Genomic DNA, 20736 nt, shown 5'->3' with positions numbered 1-20736 from the left:
TCAGGTGGGAATTCTGAATCAGATATAAGCTCTTTTTGTGAGTTTCCTTTGGTCATACTGCCCAGGACAACAGGTTCAGTCCCATCATTGCCAATAATGCTGTGTGGCTCCAAGAAGTTTTTTCCCTGATTTTGAACGCAACAGTTTATGATGTCTGCATGACTCCAGCATTGCATTCATTTGAAGCAAAAGACACCTGCATATAAATTTACACAGTGTATCTCATGAACTCTGATACTCCAACACACCTTACATTAAATGAAGTAACAATAGTATTTTTTTCTTATTAATTTAGCTGATGTGGCTGCTTCTGGCAAGGCCAGCATTTATTGCCCATTCCTATGACCTTGTGAAGGGTGTGAGGGACTCCAGTTGTTGAACTGCAGTCCATCTGGTGAGGATACCCTATGCTGTTAATGGTAGGATGTTCCAAGACCTAGCCCAGCAATGGTGAAGGAATGGTAATATGTTTCCAAATCAGAAGAAGAGCCTGTCGGTGGTGGTGTTCCAGTGCACCCAGGCGCCCTTGTCCTTTGAAGTAGTAGAAACCATGGTTTGGGAGGGACTGTTTAAAAAGCTTTATTGAATAACTCAATGTATTTAATAAATGGTACACACTGCAGCTAGTGTGCTAGTGGTGGAGGGAGTGAAAGTTTAGGGTGGTTGACAGATGGTGGTGGGCTGCTCTGACCTGAATAGTGTTCAATTTATTTCATGTTGTTGGAGCTGCACACATACAGGCAGATGGAAACTATTCTGTCACATTCCTGTAGAAGGTAGAAAGACTTTGGAGTATCCAGCTATGAGTAACTCGCTGCAAGATATCTGGTCTCTGACCTTCTTTTGTACTTACTCTTTTTCATAACTGGTGCAGGTGAGTTTCAGGATGTTGATAATGGGGTACTCAGTGATGGTAGTACCATTGAATGTTAAGGGTAGGTGGAAATGTTGAAATGTGGCACATAATTTGGCTGCAGCAAAGCCTCACAAACAACAATAAGGAAATGAACATGTGTTTTTATTAATGTTGACTGGATGATAAATGTTGAATGGAATCCCCAGAGAATTCCACTGATCTTTGAAATAGCCACCAGACTAGTCACTAGGTTCCCTGCAGATATTTAGCTGGTGCAGAGAGCCCATTAAGATGTACTGGTATACTGGTCTTTATTTAACTTTGCACTGCTTGTCATTTGATATCCTTTTAATGAAGTCATGCTGACAAAGTCAGTGATTTTACGGGAGAATTCATTTATCATTGAAATTAATTTTGGAGGAACTATCTAATCAATCCACAGAACCCAAGAGAGCACAAAACACACACGGCCTTGGTCACAAAAGCCTTATTCTCACAATAACCCAGTGAGATGCGAAGAGGACCTGAGCTTATTTAAAAGTAGATCAAGATGATCTTTTGCTGTTTTCAGTATGTTTTGGAAACAATTACAGAGCAGTTGTTTGCTTCAATCAGTGCTTTTAACTCCACTGTAGAGAATTTGGAGACAATTTGCCTTTCTAAGAACAATGAGCACAGCGTGAACAGAATGCAGTTACAAACAAAATACCAATTGAATGAAGTTTGTTAAAAAAAAATTGGCTTTCCCTGAGTGTGACCAGTGACTGGGGACTTCCAACTCTGCATGTCAGCAGTGACTATAACAAAAGCACAATGTTGCTCTGAATAATAGAATCAGGTAGACGCAGGTGTAGTCACAGAAAGCGACTAACGTTTCCTTAAGCCTCTTGCCTTCAGCTGTACCAAATTAGGCTCAATAGGAGGGAGTCTGTGCAATGGGTTTTACATTTTCACCATAGGGGTCGACCTATCCAATCACCCAAGCAGCTGAAATTCAAAAAGAGTTGTCAGAGAGATCTGAGCTCCCTAATAATATCAGATTATTATTTCCCACAATGAACAAAGAGGTGAGGTTTTGAACAAACCACAGCAAGAATATTCTTGTTCATATTCATTTGCATTTTTCTCCTGTTTTCTTTTATTATTTTCTTATTGCAAGTGGCAGCATGTGACTACAGTATATTAGTCCAGTAATATCTTACTCTGCCAATTGAACATTACTTTTGCTATAAAATGCACATTTATTCACATCTCAGACATGGAATAGCCAAAATAGGAAGTAAAAGGGATGCAAATAGAATGCGGATAGACCCTGAGCAAGGAATGAACCAGAGCAGACAGTGTGCAGATGGAATGCAGCAAAACCGCCCGAGCAAGGATGGGGGTAGAGCAGATACAGTGCAGCTAGCCCTGTCTAGCAAAGTTATGACCAAAATTGCAATCTGTTCATAAACAATAACCTCAATTAACCATAAAATAACACATGCCCTGAAGGAAAAGTAAGTGAATGAACGAGGGAAAGGAGAGAAAGCAAGGAGACTAACACGTTAAGCGGGAGAGGGAATGAGAGATAAAGAGACTAAGGAAGTAGTGGGGGAAAAAAAAACTAAGTAAAAAAGGAGGCAATGAATAGTGTGGAGAGCACAGAAAGAAAGAGAAGCAGAAAGTGAAGGGAGGATGAGATGCTAGAAGAAAGTTACATGGAAACAGGAAAAGATAAAGGCAGACAGACCATATCATGTATTTATATAACTGCTACTTTGTACAAAAATGTCCAAAAGAGTACGAAAATAAGGCTAGTTAAACAAAGAATAAATCAGGACAAGCCGTCAAAGCTATGATCAGACATGTGGATTTCAAAGAAGATTTTAATGAGAATTTTAAGAATGAGAATCTGGGTATTTCCAAATAGATCCAAATAAAATCTTTCCAGCTCATGGAAGATGTTTAAAATAAAAGCTATACATTCTCCAAGGTCCTTCTTACCCTTGCTGTGTCGGGCTCGCTCTCTCCGATTTTGTTTCTTCTGATCTCTGTTGTGTTTTTTCCCTTTATTTGAAGATTCCACTGTGCGGTAATTTTCTAGTTCTCGGGGATAAAACTGGCCACTCTGATCCACAGCTCCCTCCTCCAGCATGGCTGCTCTTTCTAGACTGTCTGTCTCCACACGCACTGGTGTCAGACTCTCCAGTCCTACACCATCTTCATCTGGTCTGTCTCCCTCCATCACTCTGGTCACCATAGTGTTGGCTTTGTCCTTCCTCTGTATGCCATGTTTGCGGCCTGGTCTGGGCAGGTCTGGCCAAGAATCATGTCTCTTCAGATTGTTGCTGGTGTCGGGTGGCTGCAGTGTGCTTTTCTTATCTCTGGTATCAGCTTCCAGAGCACAAACCTGGCTCAGAACATCAAAAGCCAAGATGAAGAGGAAAGGAGGCATGAGGTACCACTGTGCCATTTTCTTTGTACGATTAAGCTGAAGAAGAAACACGCAAGGTGAACCAATGAGTTTGATTTCAAATGTTGATCAGGTATTATGGTTTGTACAACATTCAGGCACAGATTAATCACACTTACTACTTTTCAGCTTTAGAATGTGTAAAGACAGTCAAAACACTCCCAGTGTTTAGATGCAAAAGAGTTGGCATTGTAACTCATCTGCTGGAAAGGGGTTGGAATTCAAATGCTATTTAGTTCTAGCTGATGTAATTAGAATGATTATGGGAGCAATCCAAATTGTTATAGCATCCCTTGGTAACAAAGTGGGGGAAACTCAACTGGATTGTTATGCAATAATGCCTGCTCGACCCATTCCCCAGTGACAGATGGTGCCTTCAGAAAAGGAATAGGACTAAGGGAAAAAGCTGAGCAACTACATCCACAGCTCAGCTATTACAATGCTCACATCATGATCTGTGGTGCACAAAGGCCATCCTGTATCACAAAATAATTGGAGTAGTTTCCTCCTAAAGCAAGGACAATAAATATCAGTCATGCATATATAAACAAAATGGGAACATACACAGCGATATCCACTCTTGTAACCACAATACTAATATTTATTTCCCTAGAGTTAGGGAGAGGAAAATCAGGTGGGACATTTTGCCCTGAATATCATTCAATGCTTCCAACTAGAAAATGCATATGTGCCCGTGCATAAGACGAGGACAGGGTTTGTGTCACGAGTGATCCCACGACGGGACATATGTGGCTGAGCTAATGCATGCATGGAACTGTAGTCCATAGTAGGGGGTGGGGGAAATTTAGAGGCAAAAGATCAATGTGATTGATGAACCACGAGACTAGGCTTTACAAACCGTGACACACAAGCACAATACAACACAGCACAATAGTTTTGATATCAAAATAAAAAGTGACTATTCAAAACGCTGGAAGAGTAATAGATGGGAAAGGATGGTCATATTCTGAAATGTACTTACATTTAACATCTCAATTCTTTAACTGGTATTTCCCCAGGCCACAGGGATAATATTAATTATTTGCAGCTCCCTGAGGAGACACTCTCTCACCTCCCATCTGCTCCAGGACCAAACATTTCTTCCAGCTTCAAGAATAATTTGCAACATCTTCCACTGTACACCCACAACACCCCCCCCCCCCCAACACCCCCAGCAACACCACCACCACCACACCTCCGAAAATTCCAGCTCTCCAAAATCATCTCCACCATTGGCTACGGAGCTTCTGCTTCAAACCCGCCAACAAACAATCAAGAATGGGCTCGGTGTCAGATTCACAAAGCATTGTTTCCAAGTCTCACAGGCATGTGCATGACCTGCCCTTGGTATCCCCCGCGCCTGGTCAAATGTTGAAAGCTCTGCCAGAGTCCTGCCGTCTAACAGCCTGGTGTGCAATACACGCACAATACCAACATCCAGGGTTCAAACAGCGTACGAACTTCTGCCCCTACAAAACTGGCTATCAAATCCCTCGCACTTAACAGAAAAAAAAGCCTTTCCCAATGTAAACAAACCATCAGCAATCAAATCAATCAATTTAACAAGCCAATTCACGTTCAATGCTTGACAAACACATCTTGGACACCTCTTTTTTTTGGTTTGGAAGAAAACGATTTATAGATAGACCAACCGACTCGAGAGAGCGAGAATACATATACTGACAGGCATACACACCCACTGACAAACACTGACAGGGGTACACACATGCACACACACCGACACATTGCTTTTGTGTAGGCTCCAATAAACACAAAACATTCTGAAAATCGTCAAAGAAGCATTTACAGTTGAGTTGCAGGTGCCATGAGATGCGACACCGTGAGCCGAATAACATAAAAATGCGTCGTTTGGGACTGAATTTCATGCTGGCCTGAACACTTTCCTACCTGTCTATTTCTCGGGTACGGGGCACGGAGAGCTACCACTCCGGCAACCCAATAGAACCGAAGATTCAATATCTCAGAGACTGGGAAAGAAATGAACATCCGCGCTCCCGGGCGCGTTCCCGACTATGATGTCAGCGATAGACAGGGGCGGGCACTCAACGAAAGAATAAAGAAATGCAACAAGAGATACCGAAAAATACAGATGAAGATGTGAATAGGGATGTGTGGAGGTCGTGTCCAAACAACGGGTTCTTTGTCTGAACCTTGCTGTGAAGGTGAATGGAAAGGGATGAAGGGGTTGGTCAACATGTGAGGCAATGCGTTTGAAGAGAGCGTGGTGTTATGGATGGGAAACTGGTTGGAAATGTAGAAGCATTATCAGTTTGGCGACTGTGACAAGTGTGGTCGCCCAGGTAACGGGTGCAAGAACTGAATGTCTGAAATATTTTGGAAATATAAATCCAGGGAATATCTTGGAAAAGGAGAGTTGGAAGGGGCTGGCGCTATAAATAGGTTGTTAGATGAGAGTGGACAAACGGTAGCAGATACAGTTTCACGTAGCACACAGTGAGTACTGTACTAACATGGGAGTCTAATTAAAGGACGATTGAGGACAGATGAACAAAGGGATTTGGGAGGTTAGGTACTCAATTCAGAAAATAAAAAGCTAACTGGTAACCACAAAAATTATCACAAAGATTAATGGCATTTTGGTTTCAATTAGGAGAAAGCATATGGCGAGGGCGCACAATCACAGCAATTGTACTATAGATCCGTGATTCATAAACAATTACCAGTTTAGATAAAGCCCAGAAACAATTCACGGGAATGGGCCTGGCACGGAGAGATCGGGTTATAGTGGGACTGGACAAATACAGTACAACCTCTAGCTGTTAAAGTGTTCAACAGTGAAGGGATTTGATGATCAAGAGTCCAGAACAGAGGAACAAATCCTAAAATTCAAGCTAAGCTGTTAGATGCGATTGCAGGAAAAATGTTTTCAGTCAAACTGATATAAGCAGAAAGAGAAGTTGCCGGGGGTCATAGACACTGAGAAATCACAAGAAACGGCAAGGAAATTGTATTAAAATAAAGCTGAGGAGGCTATCAGATGGCGGAGATGCCTCTTTTATTTTATGTACCTGTGGCAAGATAAGGATAGGGATAGAATTTTAAAAATGCAACACAGAAGTTATTGCATGGACAACACCTGTCTCTGAACCTATTTAAGGGTTGGGGCATTTAAGTGGCACTGGGGAGGGAGAAATCAAACAGTAGTGATTTTGATTATGTTTATATTGCTAAAAGTAATCACGTTGAATATCCTGCACAAATACAGGTCACTTTATTTGTACTGGAAATGATGGTTTATATAGGCCCCATTCCACCATTTTTCAATTTACTCTATCAGCATACACTTCTATTCCTTCATGCCTCTTTTTTCAAGCTTCCCCTGAAATTCATCTCAATTATTCACTTCAGTTTGCACTAAGGGATCTTCATTTCAACCACACCCTGGTAAAGATCTCGCTTCCCAATTCCTTATTGGATTTACCAATTAGAACCTTATATTTATTACTTCTTTTAGTCTCCCTCAGAAATAGAAACACTTAATCTATCAAATTCTTTCATAATGTTAAAAGACCTCTAAAACACAAAAAAACTTTATTTTTTATTTTCTAGTTAGCTTCTCTTCATTCAGCAAATCATTGAATCAGAGAATGGTGCAGTACAGGGGTCTTTGATAGAACTATCCAATCAGCTCACTCACTCACTGCTCTTTTCCTAGAGGTCTGTATTTTTTCCTTTTAAATATTTATCCAGTTCCTTTTTGAAAGTTCCTACTACATTTTCTTCCATCACCTTTTCATTCTGTACAATACAGGTCTTAACAACTTGCTGTATTTGAAAAAAAAAGAATAATTTTGCCGTTAGTTCTTTTGCTACTTGCCTTAAATCTTTGAATCTGAAAGCAACATTATTTTTGATTGAAAATCATAAAAAACTGCACATGCTGTAAATCTGAAGCAAAATCAAAAAAATTCTGGAAACTCTCAGCAGGTCAGGCAGCAACTCTGTATAGAAAAACAAAGCTAATACTTCAACAATTCTTGATCAGAACTGGGAAAAGAAAAACAAGTTAGTTTTAAGTTGCAGTGAAGATCAGGGAGGGATGGAGAGGACAAAGGGAGAATATCTGTGATAGGATGAGCCAGGTCAAATGAGTTAATGGGAGCATTAGATGGTGATTATTTCTCTTTGCCTGTGTTATGGGTTGATAAAAGCAGGTCAGGCTGTACTAATGTTGAGAAAAGAACTCAGCCAATTATCACAGATGGATAATTTATAACAGAAATACCAGTTCTGATACAGAGAAAGTAAATTATCTAAAATTGAAAATGTGATATTGAGTGTGGTAGGCTGCAACATGAAGAAGAGGTGTGGTTTCTCAGGCTTGCATTGACCCTTGCTGTAACAGTGCGGGAGGCCATGGACAGATAGGTCAGAGTGAAAGCGGGATGGAGAATTAAAGTGGCAGTCAGTGGGAAACTGAGGGTTGTCCCTGTGGACTGAATGCAGGTGCTCAGTGAAGCAATCACCTAACATGCTTTTGGAGGTTTCCCTAATGTAAAGGAGACTATACTGTGAACACTGAATGCAGTAGGCTAGATTGGAAGAAGTCCAAATTAATTACTGCTTCACCTAAAGATTTTGAGCTCCTATATAGTGGGAAGGGAAGTTGTGCAATGATAGGTGTTGCATTTCCTGTGATTGCAAGGAAAAGTGTAGTTAGGAGCTGAAAACAGACATTGGTGATCAGATTGGTTGTGATTTGCAATCTGTTGCTTGTGTGTATGTTATTGTTTTAAAATCACAAACAGAAAATGATAATAAAAATGTAAAAGGTTTTGCACAAATATGGACAGAAATTATTTTTTTCCAAAATGAAGATTTCCATTAAAAGAAATTTCTGTTTTTATTTTGGCTCTATGTAAGTAACTAATGTTTTCCCATTTGTACAATTTGGAAAATAAATTAGATGGAATACTTTCAAACATTATGGAAGCTGCCCAGTTGGGAGGGAATCACAATAAAGGAGTACAACATAGAGTGGAAAATCAAGCCAAGAGATATCGAAGTTATAGTGTCTGGCCACTGCCTAATGTAACATCAAGCTCAGGCATCTACATATACCCACCAGAAGCCCAGGAAACCTTGCTTAATCCCACACCTTTCAATGCATACCCCTTTATTGCGGGATGTCCTGGCTGCAAAAACTGGTACAAAATAATTTCTAATTACATAATGTGGTAGTAAAAAGGAATCAGAAATGTAATTCAATCAAATATTTGAATCTTGCTGATCCAGCATTGCTCAAGGACTGAACATGGAACATTCCTGAATCTGGAAGTTTATTTGTGTCAATGGTATGGAATGATGTTGTTCCTCTTGGAGTTCAATCTTCCACCCAACACACAATGCTCAATGTAACGGTCAATGAAATGAAACATGAATGTTAGTATGAAAGGTTTTGATAGTTAATTCAGAGATTTTCTTTTACTCATGAATCCTTGGTCAGTGTTCATCAATTTTAAGTTGTCCCTGAGAATAAGGAGAGGTTAGCAGTGGAGATTCACCAGGATGTTGTCAGGGATGGAACGCTTCAGATACAAGGAGAGACTGGATAGGCTGGGTTTGTTTTCCTTGGAATGGAGAAGGCTGGTGGGAGATCTGATTGAGCTGTACAAAGTTATGAAGAATATAGTCAGGGTAGATAATGAGAAGCTATAATAGGTTTAAAGATAGGTACAGGAGACCTAGAGGAGGTTTGAGGAAGAATTTTTTTTTCACCAACGTATGGTTGAAATCAGGAATGTTTGAAGAGCAGGAGAGGCATGTATCCTCACAATATTTAAGAAATAACTGGATGAGCACTTGAAATACTATGGCCAAGAAGGCCATGGGCAAAATGCTTGGAAATGAGATCAGTATAGATAGGTACTTGATAGTTGGCACAAACACTGGGGGCCAAAAGGGCCTGTTTTCATTTTGTATGACTCTACGATTAGATGAAATTCCTTTATAGAGTCGTTGGAGAATGTCAAGAAGATTCTGAACCTTTGGTCGGAGAAAAAGGTGCAAAATTGAAGACAAGGGACAGGGATAAAGGAGAGAAACTGAAAGGAAATCAGAACAATGTTATCTCTTTATAATATCCAAGGAACCATTTGAGACACACAATGCCCATTTGGCTGCCTATGGTACTACGCTGGTTATCTAGATCATATACATAGACTTAAGATGGAAATATTGTGTATTGCCCACAATAAAGTTGCTTTGAGGAGTTGATGAAAGCAGGATATACGACTACAATTTTCTGCATTACCACTCAACCTAAATCTTCTTTCTGTCTCTCAGTTTCCCCCTTCTAAGTTAAGAAGTTAAATAATGGGATCTGAAAAGGCTTTCAGTCCTTTGAGACTGCTCCATCGTTCAGGAAGATCATGGACAATCTTCTACCTCAACTCCATCATCCCATGCCATCCTAAAACCTCTTATTCCTGTAGAATCTATGGATCTATTTCTGTGTTTTTATAACTGAACATTCACATTCATCTTAAGTATTTAATTCCAAAGATTCCTTATCAATAGAGTCAAAGAAGGATACAGCATAGTAACAGGCCCTTTGGCCAACCAACCATCGACCACCCATTTACACAAATTGTATTTTAATTCCATTTTTTAGTCTCCCCATCTTCTCATCAACTTCCCAAGATTCTACCACCACTCGGGGCAATTTACAGAGCCTAATATACCTACCAATTCACACCATTTCGTATGTGGGAGGAAGCCAGAGCACCCGTAAACCCATGTAGTCACAGGGAGAATGTGCAAATTCGGAATGTGTGAACCTGGATTTCTGGTGCTGTGAGGCAGTGGCTCCACTAAATGCACCACTGTGTCTCCCTTTTGAGTTAAAGCATTGTCTTATCTCAATCTCTAGATTTGCAAGTTAGGAGAAACATCCCATCTACTCCATCAAGCCCCTGAGGAATATTAAATGGTTACTAAGATTATCTTTCGCTCTTCTACAATGACTCTCCAAATGATATTGCACCTCTAATATAATTAAATATCACAAGTCACTGAAGAGAAACTTGAGATTAAACTGTTGGATGCCCTCTGTGTCTTTAGCCAGACAGACAGAAATGAAGTATTTGTGTCACATCTCCATTTCCTTTATTCCCCAGTCTCGGGTGTAAGGATCCGCATTTACTTTCACTGATTTTGTTTTGCAACATTAGTTTTCACAAGCTGTTTTAGGGATCTTGCTAGTTTTCTGTCACATTCTCATTTATTTTCCTTTTACCAATTGTTCATCCGTAATTCCCAACAGTGCCGGACCGAAACGGTTCTGAACTCGTCGCACCAGCACCTTCTCCCCTTACGTTGTGTCCTAACTCCACCGACGGGCTGCAAACTTCCAGCTGAGGGGCGGTCTGCCCAGGTCTCACCGTCAGAGGAGGGCGGCCCGGGTCTGGGGGCAGGGCCAGTCATCGGGTGGGGGCGGGGCTCCTCGCCGTCCGACGGAACGTACGCGCACGCTAAGCACGCAGGCTGGTGACGTCACGGTGCATTGTGTTAGTCCAAGTGGCGGCGGCGCCGGTGGCAGGAGGTCAGGTCCGGGAGGAGGAGGTTGATGGTTGTGGTCTCGGCAGGGGAGGGGATGTGGTGATGGGGTGATGGGGTCCAGGTCGGTCGTGCTCGCCGGGGTTCGCGGGTCGCGGCCCAGCCCGGTCGGACTCGGGAGTTTTCGCAGGTCGCGGCCCAGGCCGGTGATGGGCGGGGCCGGGGTGAATGGGAACGGGAAGCAGCAGGGCTGCGGATGGAGTAAACAGCGGGGCTGTGGGCGGACACTTGGTGCTCCGAGTAACACGGGGGGAGGTGAAAACGCAGGTCACTCCTCATCCAGTTCAGTGACCTGGCTGCCATCTCCCTCTGCGACGCCTAAACGCCACATTCGCAAATAATTCCGCCCGCTTCACCGGCTCCCCTTTGTTACACAGGCTTCACCCCACTGATCCCGGCCACAGATTAATCATTCACACACCGTACACTCTGCAATCGTGGGCGGGGAGAGGGACGAACATGGGTACAGCATTAATAATAGAATTCAAATTGATTCTTCCGACGACTGTTCAATGAAAATGTTTACCAATATTCCAAAAGAGAATATGATGTAATATGGAATTAGTTTTCTCTCCTTTTTCCTTTTTATAATTTTCCTAAAAAGAATCAAAGCAAATAGTGTTATGACCTGTCTTTGTGATTCAGTCAATATTGATAACTGTTTTTTTGAATATGAATAAAGACCTGCCTTGAGTATTTGCTGTGTTAAAGGTGCTACATAATCCAAGTTGTTCTTCTGTTGGAAATGGGACACTTATGGTTTTGTTAAATCCTGCTGTTCTGACCAATTATAATATTGTTCTCTAGATATTTGTGAAGATGACCACTCTCACACGACAGGATCTCAATTTTGGACAAGGTGAAATTTTTAATGTCTTAATCTAGGCTGTTAATACTACTTTGCATGAAGCTGTATCACAAATTGAAATACTTTGGGTTTTTTTATCATTTGTTTCCTTTTCCTTTTGTCTCTGCCAAGGGTATGCTTTCACGGGTAATTTGCTAAGAAGATTGTTGGACAGTCACTGCAACTGATCCTGATGTCCATGTGTGAATTTTCAGATTGTGATTAGGAGTGGAAATGTTGAGTATATTTTCCCTCCTCAACTCAAGGTGGTTGAAACCTTCAGTGGGATGTATTCCAAATGACGCATGGTCCTGTGTTCTTTCTCTGGCTTCCCAGGCTTTACACTATAAACTGTACCTCCATGATCTTGTACCCAATGAGCAGCTGGTCTTTTTTCTCTCCAGTGGTTGCAGATGTACTTTGTGAATTTCTAGAAGTGGCTATTCATTTGATTTTGTACGTCAGGGAGGTGTATCCAATTGGAATCTTTCAGAAGAGGAAGAAGTACAATGTACCTGTTCAGGTGAGAAAGCAGAAACGTTTCTAAGTGGCTGATGTTCTGACATAGAGATTTGAGGTTTAGGATACCTTGGTAGCTGAACATTGGATTACTTATGATACTTCATAAAGCAGCGGATGCATGGCATCACTGCTTGCAGATTCCTCTTCAAGTCATACACCAACCTGACTTGGAATCTTATTGCTTTTCTTTTATTCACACCTCTGGGTATAAATCCTGGAGTTCTCTACCAAACAAGACTGTGGGAGTACCTTCAGAAGAATCACAGTGGCAGTTCAAGAAGGTGGCTCCTAACACGTAAAGCCAATTGGGGAAGGACAATAAATGCTGTCTTTGCCAGTTACACCAAATCTTAGAACAAAAACAAATATTAAAGCAAAAAAAATGGTAACAGTAGAGTTTGTTTTGTGTGAGCTACTGTTTAGGGACTTTGCATTTTTGAAAACTAGTAATGGCATTATTTTGGTGAATGAAGCTTTATTTACCCTTTGAATGCTGTGCTTATGTAGATGTCATGTCACCCAGAGCTTAACCAGTACATCCAGGACACGCTGCACTGTATCAAGCCTTTGATTGAGAAGGTGAGGAAGTTTTTAATTATCTGCTTTTGTCATAGTGTGGAACTGATTGTATAAGCTTGTACTTTGAGTTAGTTTCTACTTCACATTATCGCCACTCACCTGACTTTTAGGATGCATGCCTCCCAATATAAAACAAATACTGAAGATATGCACAGGAAATCTTTGGGATGCCAGTTAGTACTTCAGTGTATTGTTCACTTTTCACTTGCGTATCAGAGAGGCTTCTCTCATTTTTATCTATTTAGTGTATTTAAGATTCTTCAAAAAAGAAAATTGTGACTAAGTACGATTAGAGACTAGATGTTTTATATTGAGTGGCTCAGTCTCTTCAGCTTCAGAAAATAGAAACTAGTCACATTGGAAGGGTGCTGTTGTAACAATATTTGAATGTGATGGAAAACTGAGTAGCTGTTTTAATGAAGGATTCTGCTATTACACTTCATCCATTCTTCTGTCTGTGCTGCATCATGACTGAACACATTCTCTATGGCAAATCTAACTCATTTCATCTTAACCTGCAAAGTGTACTACAAATAAAGAAAAACCAATATTGGAAATGCCAGCCATCTCCAAGTACACATTATCCGGATTTGGAAATCCATTGTTTCTTTCACATTCAAAATCCTGGAATCTCCACCTACTGCCACCTTGGAAATAACTCCATGTGGAGAGCAAAGATTTCAGGAGATCCACCACATGACACCTATATTTAGGGATGGGCAATAAGTGTGGCTTTATTACCTCAGAACAATTACATAGAAGGTCAATGCAATTCAGTTTTCTCTGCTGTTGTGTTGTCCCAGTCTACCTACAGAAACTGTAATTTGAAGGAATGTACCAGACCTCTCTCCAATGCTTGTTGATTTTTAAATCATGGTTAATTACTTAGTTGAAAGGAGCACTTTATGGATTGTGGCCTGCAACCTTTTCTCCTGTTTTTAGAATGAGGTGGATCGGGTGGTGGTGGTGATCCTGGATAAAGAGCATCATCCTGTGGAGCGCTTTGTCTTTGAGATATCCCAACCTCCTTTGCTGTCTGTCAGGTGAGACATTGTCAGTGTTCTGTATTCCTGTACTGCTATGTGACTGAACTATTAATCCCATTCTGAGGCTTGTTGCAGTTAATGAAGATGTTTCTCCCTGTGTACTGACTATCTGCATCACAAATAGAACATTCTTTATAATTATTTAGTTAGAACATTAATTGGATTTCTACATATCATAACCATAACATGCTTTCTGCACAACCCAATCAAGAAATACGATGAGACAAAACAATTAGATCACAGTGATTTGATGCAATTAACAACGGTGAAGCCAGTGTGTATCTTGATTGGAGCTGTGTAGAAAGCGTTGTTACAGTTGCTTGTATCACAAGTTCTGTGAAGAGTGGTGCAATGGATTTATTTCTGTGTCTGTGTTAGACTTGTTCTAGATTTTTCCTTGGTGAAATTTGATTTCTAAGGTACCTTTACTCCAATGTAAAATAACGGTCTCCCATAAGACTATCTTGCAGTCATTGGGCAGTATGTCTATAGTAGCTTAATTTGAGACAGAAGATGCATTATGTGGAAAGGATGGAAATTAAATGGCGTGCTGTTTCTTTACGGTACTGAGGCTGATGTAGCACTGAGCTATGACAGCAGGCCTACAATCACAAAATGCTGCAGTGCAGGAGGTGGCCATTTTGGCCATTGTGCTTCTGCTAGCTCTTTGAAACTGCTACTTAGTTGGTCCCATGTCCTTACTTTCCTCTCCACACCCCTCATAACCTTGCAAGTTCGTTCTCTATGAATACATCCAAGTGGCTGGTGGACCTGATTTCCACTGTGCTTTTAGAATGTGTTGCAGATCTTGGCCATCTTCTGTACAGAAATTTCTCCATGTTCCCTCATAATTATTTTGCCAGTCTATAAATGTGATTGCTTATACAGCTGCAGCCAGATGAACCTTTTGTCTATTCCGTCTGAGGCAAACATATTCTTCTGGTAGTATGGAGACAAAACTACACCAATGAGCTGTGGCACTTGGAAAGAATACACTAGTGAACTGTGGGACTGTGCTGTCAATTAATGAAGGCATTGCCTAGCTTTCCTTATTGTGTAACTTAAATAATAATTGAATAAAATGGATCTGATTCACTGAAGTGAAAAATGGAAGTGGATGGAAATCCTGAATTGGGTGCAGTAGGAACAAGTCCTGATGCAGGGTTTTGACGTCAATTCCTCCCACCCCCCCGGCTCGGTGATTTCCTCCAGCAGACTGTGTTTATTGCTCCAGATTCCAGCATCTGCAGTCTCTTGTGTCTCGAGGAACAAGGAAAGGCCACTCAGCCCTTTGCGCCTACTCCACCATTCAGTGGGATCGTGGAATTATTCAGGATGTAATACTACATTTGGAAAATCAGTCCATTGAAGCAGGGACAGCATGGCTTCATGAAGGGGCAATTGTGTCTGACATATTAATTAAGTTCTTTGAAGAAGTCTCAACCAGAGTTGGAGAAGAACCAGTACATATATTGTACTTGAAATTCCAAAGGACATTTGATGAAATGCCTGGCAAAAGATTTAAGTCACAATTAAGAGCCCATGGTGTTGGAGGTAACATATTGGCATGGATAAAGGATTGCCTAACAGCTAGGAAGCAGCAAGTAGAGATAAGGGAGTTACGGAAGGTGGCAAATGTATGAAGAATATACAACCAGTTTATAGAGGGATATAGGCTAGGTGAGTGGGCAAAAAGGTTGGCAAATGGAACATAATGTGGGAAAATGTAAACTTGTAGATTTTGGAAGGAACAGCAAAAGATTGTTCAAATGAAGATAAAAATTGCATGAAGTTGCAGCATGAGGGACCTGGGGCTCCTTGTGAGTGAAATACACAAAGCTGGCACTCAAATGCAGCAGCTAATCTGGAAAAATGATGGAATATTGGCATTTATTACAGTGAGACCCTGTCGAGAGGACTAAGAACAATTTTGGACTCCTATTTAATGAATTATCTCATTTCAATGGAGATAGTTCAGAAAAGGTTTACTGGGATGATCGTGGGTATGGAGTAGTTGTCCCACAAGGAAAGGTTAAACAGGTTAGGACACTACTCATTGGAATTTGGAAGAATGAGAGGGAATCTTATTGAAACATGCAAGATTCTCTGGAGGCTAGACTGGCTAAATGCTGAGAGGATGTTCCCTCTCATGGAAAAGTCCAGAACCAGAAGGCATGATCTCAGAAAAGGAATGGAGGGGTGGGAGGTTACTGATGAACTCTTCAAGTATACTCACTGACCTGTATGAGGCTCTTAACTGCTTCCTTAGTTCAGGGGCATTGAGGGATGGATAATAAAAGCAGGTATTGCTAGTGATGTCTGAATCCCATGAATAAATAAAAGGCCTGCAAATGCAATCAACTGAGACAGCAACAAATGCCAGATGAGCATAACTCTGGAAGAGCCTGTGTCTTGAGAGGAAGTGGTTTAAAAGGGAAGACATCGAATTTAGAAGACCCTCACATAGCCCAAAGATTGTTATTGGTTAGATTTTTCTGTGAATTGATCTTTTTGCTGTTTTGTAGCTCTGACTCCCTGCTGTCCCGTGTTGAGCAGCTTCTTCGAGCTTCGATTCTGAAGATCAGTGTCTGTGATGCAATTCTGGACACCAACCCTCCAGGTAAACCTCTGATTAGGGGTGCAGTTGTTATACATCCCCTGTCATAGGGAGCTAGGATGGCAAACAAACTGACTGGATGGAATCTAAGTTGGGAGTGAGATGGTTTCTGCTCTTGTGTGGAACTGTATTCTTTTCCCGCTGCTCCTGAAGGCATTTAATTTTCTTGGAGCATGGTTTCATGGGCACCTATCATTTTCCAGAATCTATTATAAAAATTGAAACCAGGAGAAGTGCACAGTGAATTAGCTAAACTGTTTGGCTAGTTATTTTCTTGATATAAAGTTCCTGAAGTTCCTTCTGACTATAAGACCCAAAGACCCATTAATGGTCAAGCCTTGATAGTGATTGCTGAATAATAGCTTGGCTGAATTTAATTGTCCTTATCCAACCTTTGTGTGTGGCCAGTTTTCATTTTCTGGTAAGTCCTAGTAGATTGGAAGTTAGCAAAGGTAACACTATTCAAGAAGTAAGAAAATGGCAAACCATAGACTCATTAAGAAAGTAGTTACTGATATTTGGAAACTTGTAGGCAGAGATGACATGGTTTTTTGAAGAGTATCTGTTTGACAAATCTAATTTGAGAATGTTGTGGCCAGATAAAGCAGTATTTGTCTTCATAGCATTTAATGGGCTAAGTGATACTGGCTGTGGCTGATTATCTCATTGTCTCATTGCAACATCTAAAGATTTGAGTGAGATTGTCAGGTATATGCCAAAAAGCTGTTTCCTTTGGCTGGAGTGCCTTAAACTAAGAATCATAGCTTCAGGATAAGGGGTGGCCATTTAGCACTGAGAAGAGGTTTTTCACGGAGGGTTGTGAATATTTGCAGTTCATATTAATGGTCTAGGGATGTTCAATTGAGGACAATCAAGGCTGATTTTGAAATATTTTTGGTTGAAAGGTATCAAAGGAAATGAAGATTGGGCAGGAGAAGAGGCTTGTGTTGCCTTTTGGACTATTGATTTTAATTTTTATTTGTAGCCTTTACCGCTGTCCCAGAAGTAAGGGTGATTTAACATAGGCCAGCCATTGAGCCTGGGATGTTCCAAGTCTACTGGCTTAATGCCAGGATTAGTAAGTCATGCAAACGAGAGTATGACTGTTTCAAGTGTTGTGTTGTCGTGCTTCCTGTATCTGCAGGATCTGAATAGCGTTGTTTAATTCTAGGCTGTACCTTCACTGTGCTGGTTCATACCAGAGATGTTGCCACTCGAAACATGGAGAAGATTCAGGTGATAAAGGTGAACTATTTTTTTTAGATAGACTTTACAATGGCTTGGGTCCTTAGTATGAAATGTATTGATATCTGTGTATATTTTAATCTTGCATGTATTCCCATTGGGTGAGAGATTTTCCAAATATCCTTTTGTTGCTGAGTTCAGACCTTGCCCTCTCTCCTTCGACTGTTGATGACCGTTTTCTCTTCTCAGTAATTGGCCGTCTCCTCTTTCAAAAGTGCTGATATTGTTCCCCACCTATAAATGTCGTCTTTTTGGTAGGAAGAATAGAAAAAAACCTCAAAGGTTAAGTAATTGAAACAATGTTGATCACGTTGGAGGTGTTGGGTGTCCTTGCATACATGAGAGCATTGCAGCTGTGACTGACAATTAGAGATAAGCCAACAAATGGTTTATCTGCAATGTACCCATCCTCCAAGTTCCTCAGGTAAGTATGCTATCTCAAATCACTCTTGCCAAAGTCACAAATGACACTTATGACCTAGGATCCATCCTTGTATCTGCCATGAATGACTATTCACTGTTCTTCATTGCCTGCTTTGTTCTTCATTTGTTCAGCTTTTAGTTAATTGTATTTTCCTATTTGTCTAGGGATGCAGTCATCTAGAATCTGAACCATATATGCGAACAACAAAACAGAGTGAAGGAAGATTTGTCTTCCTTTTCTTACAGTCTCCTCTTTAGAATTCTCCAAGGATTAATCGTTGGCCTTTTGTCCTTTAGCATAATCTCTGATACGTTGCCTGTGCATGACACATTCATTCAAATTGTTAGAGACACACATACACTGAGACAGACAGGCTCCTGCACTGGAGGGTGAGGGACATGGAAGCCTACGTGAAAGGGAGAAACAAATAAACCTATTGCCAAGGATTGCATTTCAAATTAATGTGCGTGTCTGTGTCCTTTTATTCAGTTGCTGAAATTGGGATTGCATGCAGTGTTTTTTTTCCATATTTGAAAAACTGCTTTCTCTTATTTTTGGACTGTTGACCCCCTTTATAAGCAATAAATGAGTCCAGTATGATTGCAAGGTAGAAGACTTGAAGTGTTTGTAATTGTCTTTGTCCAAAACTATTAAGTGGACAAATTTTCAAAGCTGCTCTTGGCATATCCACCATCACCTAGTGTCATAAAGTTGTACAGCATAGAAACAGCCCCTTGGCCAACCATGTTTATGTCGACCATCATGCCTATCCATAGTAATTACACTTCCCCTCAGATACTCCATATCCATGCCTTGCCCATTCGGGTACCTGTCCTGATGCCTCTTAAATGTTGTTACTGTCCCTGCCTTCACCACCTCCTCTGGCAGCTCATTCCAGATACCAGTTACTCTTTGTGTGAAAGATTTACCCCTCAGATCCCCTTTAAGCCTTCTCCCTCTCACCTTATGCCTATTCCCTCTAGTTTTGGATACCACTTCCATGGGAAACTGACTGACTATCTGCCCTATCTATGCCACTCAATTTTATGAACCTCTCTTGTGTCACTTGGCCTCCTTTGCTCCAGGGAAAACAGATCCAGCCTATCCAATCTCTCCTCATAAATCAAGCCCTCCAATCGAGACAATATCCTCGTGAGTCCTTTCTGCATCTCTCTGGTTTAACCGCACCCTTCCTTACAGTGTGGCGACCAGAACTACACAACTGTAAGATGATGTTTCCAACTTTTATACTCAGTGCCTCGGCTGATGAAGGCAAGTATGCTTTATGCTGCCTTCACCACCTTGATAACACTGTTGTTCAGACTGGAGCACTTAAAGGTGGCTTGGGGCAACCAGAGGATAGCCACTTTGCAACAGTTGGACAGTAAGTACATGGAAAATAAGAGTGTTGTCTTTCTGTCACTCGCTGTTCTACTGATTTGTTTAATTCCAATGCAGGATTTCCCATGGATTCACGCTGATGAACAAGAAGTGAATATGCGAGAGCCTAGACTAATCCCACTGAAAACTATGACATCTGATATCTTGAAGGTAGCACTTACATTTTAGCAAGATATACCTTGTGCTGCATTTGTGGTTAATTTGACAGTAGTTTCTGTCCATTTTAAGGTCTGTAGGTTCTTCAAATCATAATGGACAGATATCCAAACATGTCACGGATTTCCTTGCAACATGTTTGGTTGCTGGTAAATATATCCCACTGCTGGAAAATGCCACAATTTGTTTTATTAACTTTCTGAACCCATTGGCTAAATATGCAAGGCTGTAGAATTATTGATCACTGCTTTAGTTTGCTCCCTACAGAATACTGTACAACATCTTCACAATGGTGCGCACATCTGAATCATGCTTTTGTTTGCCTTATTTATAGATGCAATTATATGTTGAAGAGAGAGCTCAGAAAATATCCTGACTCAATGGCAGTAATACCAAGTAGAACAGAGATCCTAAGGCACTGGGTGTGCTTCATCACTGAACTGCTATGTGGCACATGAAAGAACTTTGAAAACTTGTGAAATGTGAAGCATTATGTGGAATCATATCCTGAAATGGAATTGGTGGATGGGTTTTAACTCTCTTGTATTGTCATGATAGCTTGTAGTTTGACCATGTACATGTGTTGTGCTGTCCACATGAAGGATGGTGTGAAATTGACTAGAAATTAATGGCTGAGTCAGGGTTGCAAAGTAATTGTTTGTTTATGATTGCACATTACTTTTCATGATGCACTCAGGAGGCTATCCAGGAATGTACTGTGCACCAATGTTATGACATTATACAATTTAGAAACTATAGAGTTGCACCCAGAGACAACTGTCAGCTTTGTTGAAGAATTAGTCAACTGTGCCAGTTTGCAGCCTTTAAAGGGAGGGAACAAACAGGCTGCAGGACGTTGAAGGAGAGGGGTCTTTTTCCATCTGCCACTTGGAATAAACTGGGTGAAAGAATGTTTGATAAAAATTCAAATGTGAGGTTGCTTTGTTTTACACTTTAAAATAAAGTTTGTGAAACTGAAAGAAATAAAA

The 20736-nt window shown here is 40.9% G+C and overlaps 2 protein-coding genes across 6 annotated transcripts in view; one reads left to right on the top strand and one right to left on the bottom strand.

Moving 5' to 3' along the window:
* draxinb (dorsal inhibitory axon guidance protein b) overlaps window positions 1-5428 on the bottom strand; it is a 15744-nt gene extending 10316 nt beyond the window's left edge. The window contains exons 1-2 of one of the 2 annotated variants that reach the window (XM_052039565.1): window positions 5220-5428; window positions 2843-3329 (exon numbers count right to left, since the gene is read on the bottom strand). In XM_052039565.1, the coding sequence (XP_051895525.1) occupies window positions 2843-3329; window positions 5220-5318 (586 nt within the window). In that variant the 5' untranslated portion in view covers window positions 5319-5428. The remainder of the gene's footprint in view (window positions 1-2842; window positions 3330-5219) is intronic. The other variant, XM_052039566.1, reaches the window with a different exon arrangement.
* Window positions 5335-20736, top strand: mad2l2 (mitotic arrest deficient 2 like 2). 4 transcript variants are annotated; one of them, XM_052039567.1, is made up of 9 exons: window positions 5335-5494; window positions 11718-11769; window positions 12223-12280; window positions 12787-12858; window positions 13801-13901; window positions 16430-16524; window positions 17693-17766; window positions 19649-19741; window positions 20082-20736. In XM_052039567.1, exons 1-9 carry the CDS (start codon window positions 5440-5442, stop codon window positions 20121-20123), a joined length of 642 nt encoding a protein of 213 aa, XP_051895527.1. In that variant the 5' UTR covers window positions 5335-5439; the 3' UTR covers window positions 20124-20736. The 4 variants fall into 4 exon arrangements, with proteins under 4 accessions (XP_051895527.1, XP_051895530.1, XP_051895529.1 ...); XM_052039570.1 differs by having other exon boundaries at window positions 5471-5494; window positions 12162-12280; XM_052039569.1 differs by lacking the exon at window positions 5335-5494 and adding an exon at window positions 10830-10896 and having other exon boundaries at window positions 12162-12280.

The sequence above is a fragment of the Pristis pectinata genome, chromosome 26 (assembly GCF_009764475.1).
Source record: "Pristis pectinata isolate sPriPec2 chromosome 26, sPriPec2.1.pri, whole genome shotgun sequence".
Classification (NCBI taxonomy): Eukaryota; Metazoa; Chordata; class Chondrichthyes; order Rhinopristiformes; family Pristidae; genus Pristis; species Pristis pectinata.
This window is presented reverse-complemented; position numbering and strand designations above follow the sequence as displayed.